The 8,205-nt window shown below is 45.4% G+C and overlaps 1 protein-coding gene across 1 annotated transcript in view; it reads right to left on the reverse strand.

The window, feature by feature from the left end:
• pcdh11 (protocadherin 11) overlaps positions 1-8,205 on the reverse strand; it is a 78,464-nt gene that overhangs the window by 9,774 nt on the left and 60,485 nt on the right. Inside the window, 1 exon segment of the mRNA XM_023992056.2 lies at positions 4,601-7,087. Coding sequence (XP_023847824.1) covers positions 4,601-7,087 — 2,487 coding nt within the window.

Consider the following 8,205-nt stretch of genomic DNA (forward strand, 5'->3'; position numbering starts at 1 on the left):
AATGGAAAAAAATTTTATGTTTATTGAAAATTGTACAAATGATTTAAAAAAATTTAAGCTGAAGTGTTCAAACCCCTTTGTTTTGCCAAGCCTAAATAAGTTACCCGGAGTAAAAAGCGTGGCCTTAACAACTGTATAATAAATTGCATGGATTTTACTCTGTACCCCACACATACAATTATCTGTTAAGCGTCCCTCAGTCAATCAGCTTTGCATTGCTAAAACAGTTTCAACCACAAAGACCAAAGGGATCTTTTTCCAATGCCCACAAAGGGCACCTTTTGGTAGTGTAAAACAAAATGTGTTAAAACTTAATTAAAAAGCAGACATATGAATATCATTTGAGCTAAGTGAAGTTATTAATTACACTTTGGCATGGTATATATCAATACACCCAGTCACTACAAAGATACAGGGTCCTTCCTAACTCGCGTTGCCGGAGAGTAAGGAAACCACCTCCAGGGATTTTCCACCATCAGGCCAATGGAAGACTTTTATAAAACATTTTACTGAGCTTTAATGGCTAGGACTAGGAGAAAACAGCGGATGATCAACAACATTGTAGTTACTCACAATATTAAACCTAATTGACAGTGTGTGAAAAGAAGGAAGCCTATACAGAATTAAACAGATTCCAAACATGATCCTGTTTGCAACAAGGGCACTAAAGTAAAACTACAAAAAATTGTTGCAAAGCCAATTAAGTTTGGGGCAAATACAACACATTACCGTAAGTACCACTCTTCATATTTTCAAGGCATAGTGGTGGATGCGTCATGTTATGGTTATGCTTTTAATCGTAAGCGAACTGGGGAGTTTTTCAGGAAAAACATTTGAATTCTCAAGCACAGGAAAATCAGGAGGATAAAATGGGCACCCGGAAAAGAAGGCAGACGTATTTTGCCCCTAACCGATTGTGGTTTTTTGCTTCATTTATCCTTGAGTTGTTTGAACTTTTTTGTACATAATGTTTGCCACTACCATCTCTTTTTGCCGAAAATAACTTCTAACATCAGGACTGTTAATACTCACCACGGACTAGCAGAATCCTTTTTTCTTTCACGACTCTGACGAGTCCGAGGCCGGAGGATATACGCTCCCTCGGCGAACAGGCCCCGACACCCCAGTGATCTGCTCCGTGAAGAGTGTTTTGCGTGTTTTGGTGGAATATTAATTAACTCTACCTAATTGTACTACTACCCTCAACTAACCGGTGCTTCCCGCACCATTGGACCTCCGTACCGCGCACCAACCCTGTATTATATTGTTATTTTTTTACTGCTCCTCTCTAATACTTGTTACTTTTTATCTCTATATCTTATCTGTATTTTTTTTACCTAAACATTACAAGGGGCTTGTAAGTAAGCATTTCACTTTTAAGGTCTTACACCTGTGTAATTCGGGCGCATTGACTAATAACATTTTTATTTGAATTCCTAGAGGGAAAACCTTGGCCTTCAGTTTTCTCTCCACCAGACACTTGGGAGATGAATCCCCTTTCAACAGGAGAAAATACCTCCAAACACAATGCAAATCTACACCTGGCAGTTGGTTACCAAGAGACAACGTGAATCGTTCCCGATGGCCGAGTTACATTTGACATGTCTACTAGAAAGATCTATTGGCAAGACGTGAAAATGGTCTGTCTAGGCTTGATCAACAACCAATTTGACAGAGCTTGAAGAATATTGAAGTGAATAATGTTGCACAATCCAAGTTAGGAAAGCCTCTTAAAAGACTTAACGCAGGAAGACGCACACCCTGTAATCGTGTCAAGGATGCTTTTAACAAAGTATTGGCTCGGAGACCATTGGGCGTGAATACTTATATTAATCGTATTTGTGCGTGGGCCTTAAATGTTTTCTATAAAAACATTTGCTAAATTGTCTTTAAAAAATTATTTTCCCTTTGTCATTATGGGGTATTGTGTGTAGATGGTGGAGGAATTCAGCCTCGTAAACAACATAATACGGAATAAGTCAAGGGCTTCTACACCCTGCTATACTTAGCTGTTTGGGGTTTTTAGGCTGGGTTTCTGTACCGAGCACTTCGAGATATTTAGCTGATAGTACGAAGGGCTATATGAAAATAAAATTGATGATTGATTGATTGGGTATGAATACTTTCTGAAGCATTAGCGGTGATGTTCCCTGAATGATCAAACCATGTGACCAATTCAATATGAGTTTTCTGTATGCAGACTCTCTTCTAGGGAGTGTAGTGCAGCTAATCGCATATTCCCACTTCTATAAAACCATTTTACCCTCACAACTACCTCAGGTCTAATGAAAAATACTAACCATCATTCCAGCCATACGATATTCCCTGTCCCCTTTTATCATCTGACTTTAATTGGCTAAAATTGGAAATGTATATGAAAGCCGGGTCGGAGGAGTACTCACAGTTCTCCTTGTTATGCTGTTATTAAATCCACAGCGGAGAGCGCGCGATTGCTACAGTGGGCCCTTTCCAGAGTCCGCGTCCAACCATTGATCCTTTTTTTACAGGCCACATTAAATATTTATCTCGATTGTGCTCACGTTGATAGTTCAACTCTTGTCCGTGTGGACATTACGTAAAGTCAAACTCCCTGATAGCCTCCATCTTACTCTGCCAGTTCAACAGATCCGGCTGTCATCTCCATTTGCTTCTGGGCCTTAGCGATTTGCCACTTTCCCCAGACTGTTGACAGAGAAGGCATGTCAGTTCTCTCCTTTCCTTCCGCAAGTTGGGAAAATGGACAAGCTACCCCCCCTAATCGCTTTCCTACTACATTGTGTGCATGATGTGATTCTGGGAAAATACAAAAAAAACACAAACAATGCCTTTAATTAGAGCCTTTTCTTTTTCATAGTCTCCTACTTTTGCCTTTCCTCCCCCTGTCGCTTCTCCCACGCACTGGTTTTTATTTTTTAATAATGCACCGGAGCGCGTAGCTCAAGCTTGCTTGCGCTGGGTAGCCGGAGACCTAAGGCTCAGACAATTAGGAGGAAGGGCGGTAGCTAGACGAGGCTTGGACCAATAGGAGGAGAACGGGTGGTTAGCGAGGACTCAGTGCTTGTGTAGTTTTTTAACCAAATAAGAGAGGAAACAAAAAAAAAAAAAAAAAAGAGGAGACAATAGCTTAGAGAGGGCATTAGGAGACCCAAATAAGAGTGAGGACGTTAAGCTAGACGGTGATCGGCTTGGCGACCAATAGGCAGGAGGGCACTACAGAAAGGTAGTGCTTTAGACTGAGGGCTTAGGGCGACCATAAGGAGGAGGAGGTAACTAGACGGGGGTCTTAGGTACCAATAGAGAGGAGGGTCGAGAGTAGACCGACGTCGGGCATGGGGAGGATGGGCGTAGCCTAGACGAGGGCTTCGGCACCGCCAATTAGGAAGAAGAGGGTGTAGCTAGACGAGGCTTTTGGACCAATAGGAGGACCGGTAGCTAGACCGGGCTGGCTTAGACCAAGGAGGAGGCGTAGCTAGATGAGGGCTTGGCGACCAATAGGCGGCATATGCTCCGCCCCGCTCTGCTCTGCTCCGCCCCGCTCTGCTCCGCCCCACTCTGCTCTGCTCCGCCCCGCTCTGCTCCGCCCCGCTCTGTTCTGCTCCGCCCCACTCTGCTCTGCTCCGCCCCGCTCTGCTCCGCCCCGCTCTGCTCTGCTCCGCTCCTCTCTGCTCTGCTCCGCCCCACTCTGCTCTCCTCTGCCYTATTGTCTGCCCTCACAAGGCCACCTCTCCTCAACTCCCTGGCCTGCATTTATTTATTAGGGCACTTCGCATTTGGCATATCTCTTAGAGAATCATAAGCCTCAGACCAGACACTATCATTCAAATGCATTTTGCTTTGCTCTACTCCTCACGCTGACAAAGCCTTCAGAGCCTCCACAGTCAAGACACCACTTAATATCTCCAGCACGCAACTGAAATCTGGGATTATTTAATGAGATCTTATTATTCTGTAGTGGAAACTCTTGGGGGATACGTTTCCTACTATTTCAGGGGAAAGTGAACAGCTGATTGAACCCAAATCAAACACTCTATGTTTGGTTTTCTCTGTCTGTCAGACATGCTAGTTTTTTTTCAGGTGTGTCAATCAAAAAAGCTTAGCGCTGCTTTAATCCGTTGGTCCTCAGCAAATACACCTGGGCAGAGTTCAATTAGTAGCATGGCCGACTTGATTCTCAAGCATGCTATTACTCTGCCACCAGCCTTCTCACTTAAGATTCTCATTTAACACTGATTCCCACCATTCCACTGCCACCATTATACTTTAAAGTGGAACATTAACCCAAATAAGGTTAAAGGGTTTAACAAACATATAATACAAGATAGCAAAGGGAGGTATAATCTGTCTTTTTGGGACGTAAAGATAGATTTCATTTGAATGAAGTTTCTTGGCCAGACTTCAGTTCTCTCCTTCCTCTCTGAGGTATTCTTCCTCAATATTCAATGCCGATGACATTAATGCACATGTGACTTTTTGAGTGGTTCAATCTCCCGTCTCCCTCCCGCTGCCACCCATCACCCTTCATCTTATCAACAAAGGGACAGTGGTACGGGGAGTGGGAGTGGGAACAATAGGTAGCTTTAGAAAATAAGTTATGAATTACCTGTCTGGTGTGGATTTGCCCAGGAGTCTTGAATCCCCCCTGACAGCTGCACTCTGAGACCGAGTACGGGTCTGAGCTGGTGGAGGAGCACTTGGAGTGCGAGTCACAGCCCACCACAAACGTGTTGTCTAGCGGGAGCTCCTGAATCACGTGGTGTTTATTGGGCGCCATCGGGGTCTCTGGTTTGATTTGGAAGGTTGGCTGAGGGGAAGCAGACTTGTAATGCTTGGCTAAGTCTGGACTGTCAGGTTTGAAGGTGGTCGGCGTAGTGGCCCAGTTGTATTTCCCCATGGTCTGCTCATCTAGCTCCACAGGCAGGTCCAGGGTTCCATTAATGTGCTCCTGGCTGGGATCATCAGGCTTGGATTCTTCTATGCTGACAAAGTTCAAGAGGAGGCTCTTAGGGGATCTCTTCTTTTTCTTCTTTTTCTTCTTGATTTGACGGTTGTCCTGGTTGGGCGACACCCACTCGCCGCTCTGCTTGCCCTTCTGCACCACTTTGTGTCTGGGCGTCTGACGGCAGCGCACCAAGGCTGTCACGAAGATGACTAAGATGACGGTCATAGTCCCAGCTATAATAGCGATGACAACAATCACGTATCCGTTGGCTTGGGGTGTGACCTCACTGTCTCCCACGTTACGGTCCAATGGAGTCTCCAAGCTCTTACGTAGCTGCTCTTGAATGAASGTAGCGTTGGATACAGTCTCGTTAATGAACAGGTGAATGAGGGCGATTGCGTGTAAGGACTCCGGCTGGCCCAGGTCTTTGACTTTCACKACTAGCCTGTGTAAACCCTGATCGGCTGAGACTATCTTCTCCTGCAGAGTTATATTACCAGTTGTTTTGTCTATGGCAAACAGCCCTCTTGGTGATRCCCCAATGATGCTGTACTGCAGCTCAGCATTCATGCCAGTGTCATTGTCTATAGCGAARACCCTGGTGACCACAGACCCAGGGCTGGTGGTAGACTGGACCAGATCGTAAGAGTAGTTGGARGAGGGYATAACAAAAACGGGTCGATTGTCATTGACATCCACAACYTTTATGGTGACCTTGGCGTATGAAGTGCTGGGTGGTTGCCCTCCGTCTATAGCCTTCACCATAAAAGTGTATGAGCTTTGCTGCTCTCTATCAAACGTGATGTTGGGTTTGATCACACCGGTCTGGGGATCAATAATGAAATTGTCTTTCCCGTTCAGGATGGACAGTGTTATGACAGAGTTGTCACCTGCGTCAGAATCTGTGACGGTGATCAGACCCACGGTCCCGTACAGAGGCAGGTTCTCAGGCACGTAGAAGTTATACTCAGGATGGGTGAAAGCTGGGCTGTTGTCGTTGAGGTCCTGCACTATTAACCTCACTGTGACATTGCTCTGCAGSGAAGTAGACCCATTGTCRCTCGCCATGACAGTGAARGAATACTTCTCCTGCTTCTCTCTYTCCAGGCGTTTGCCAACGGAYAGGATTCCTGACCGTCMATCTATGTTAAACCCATCAGGSGCGTCAGGGCCAAGAGAATAAATAATCTCTGCATTATGTCCGCTGTCTGCATCCYTGGCACTGATCTTTATGAGCTGCGTGGATGGATCATTGTTRTCTGGTATGGACAGCTGAATCTCAGGCTGAGGGAAGATGGGAGCGTTGTCATTCTCATCCTTAATTTTWATTAAAACCATCGCTGAAGTGTTCAAAGGAGGCTTCCCAGAATCCGACGCCACGATCTTAATAGCATATTCCCTGGTTGTTTCGTAATCTAAGGGGGCCGCAGTCTCCAGCAGGAACTGGTCATTAAAGACTGGCTTTAACCTGAAAGGAACATCGTGGTCAGTATAACAAGTCACTTTTCCGTTCAGATCAGAGTCCTTGTCCGTCACTGTAATTAGGGCTATTTTTGTGTTGAGAGGAGCGTTCTCRGACAGTAGAACCGTTCCATTTACAAGGTTCATTATYTACCGAGTGTCTATGGACGGAACGTTGTCATTAATGTCCYTTACGTTGACGATAACKGRAGCTCTGGAGGGGGTGGAGCTGCCATCGCTGGCRAGGACYATGAGTTTGTGGACRGGYGTGGCRTCRCMGTCTAAGGGCTGCTTYACAGTGATCAGCCCGGRGGTGCTGTCMATGGAAAAATGCCTCTTGGWGGATGAGGAGATCTGYTTYGAGAAGGAGAAGTGGATCTGGGCGTTGGAGCCGAGGTCTGCYTCCGTAGCGTGGAGCTGGGTGACGGAGGTTCCTATGGGGGCGTTCTCGGGGATGTTCACCTCCACCTCACTGTCCTTGAAGACCGGTCGATTGTCGTTGACGTCGGAGATGGTGACCTGGAGGATGGCCGTGCTGGACTTGGGTGGCGTTCCTCCGTCCTCCACCTTGATCTTCATGACGAAGGTGTCCTTCTGCTCGCGGTCCAGGCTCTGCTGGACGATCAGCTGAGGCCATCTGTCTCCCTCCGGGGTCTCGATGATGTCCAGGCCAAACTCACTCACACTCTGTAGAGACAGGGAGATAACAAAGAACACAGATAATTAGTGAGTTTCAGTCATATGTTACTGGACTACATGAAACTACTGTGCTGTCCTGTACATCCCGGACCATGTTACTAATTGCTTTGTTATTCATCAGTGTGGGGACGTATGCATTCATAGCCTGATTTCTGGGAATTTCACATGCACTTCACCTGAAACATTACTCTCTTTTATGACATGTTATACAGTGCTATAGTCTACAAGTGGTCCTGTAAACTGTCACTAGACTCACACAGCTGGTTTCATTGTCCAGAATTAACGCGAATAAACTGTAGTTTGTTTTAGCTTAAACAGATATTTGTTCTCATTGCAGCAAAATACTGTTGTGAAAGTTATTTAATGTTCTCAACATATTTCCTTTAAGACTAAATCCAGAGGAAAAGATCCACTTATTACCGAAATACTGTTGGATGCTGAGAGCGAGGTAAACCGTTATGTCCATAACCAAAAAAAGTTTAGCTCTTCTTTATGTTATAAACAAGAAACTGACAGACGGAATCTGCACATATCGTATAATTGTTTATCCCCCCTTGCCTTCCACAGTGGAACTGCTTTGACACAAATTTGATTCAATTTTATCTTACTATCTTGCGTCTACTTTTGGAATTGAGGAGACAGCTCACAAAATGTCAAGTTCATATGTGAGAGAGACAGTTGAAAGTGAAGCCACAGAGATAAGCTTTATGTATTAAAGGGACAGAGAGACTCCACATTAAACAGACTTTCACCCAAGGGGTGCTAAACCAGTAGGCCATAGTAAAGCCTGATGAAAATGAAAACAAATGCATGTAATCCCCATGAGAAACTGACTCTGACTGTTCAAAGTAATTGCCTTCCCCCCCAAAAATGTAGCACTATTATTTATGATTACAGATCAGATATGTGGTAAAGATGGGTCCTGGCATATTTGCAATCGTTTTGATTTAGAGAGGGAGAGGGAGGTGGAGGTGGAGAGGGAGACAGAGAGGGAGGTAGAGAGGGATATGGAGAGGGAGGTGGAGATGGAGGTGGAGAGGGATATGGAGAGGTTGAAGGAGGTGAGGAGGGAGAGAGAGAGAGGTTGGGGGAGGTGGGGGAGGAGT

This window comes from Salvelinus sp. IW2-2015, linkage group LG8 (genome assembly GCF_002910315.2).
Source record: "Salvelinus sp. IW2-2015 linkage group LG8, ASM291031v2, whole genome shotgun sequence".
Lineage (NCBI taxonomy): Eukaryota > Metazoa > Chordata > Actinopteri > Salmoniformes > Salmonidae > Salvelinus > Salvelinus sp. IW2-2015.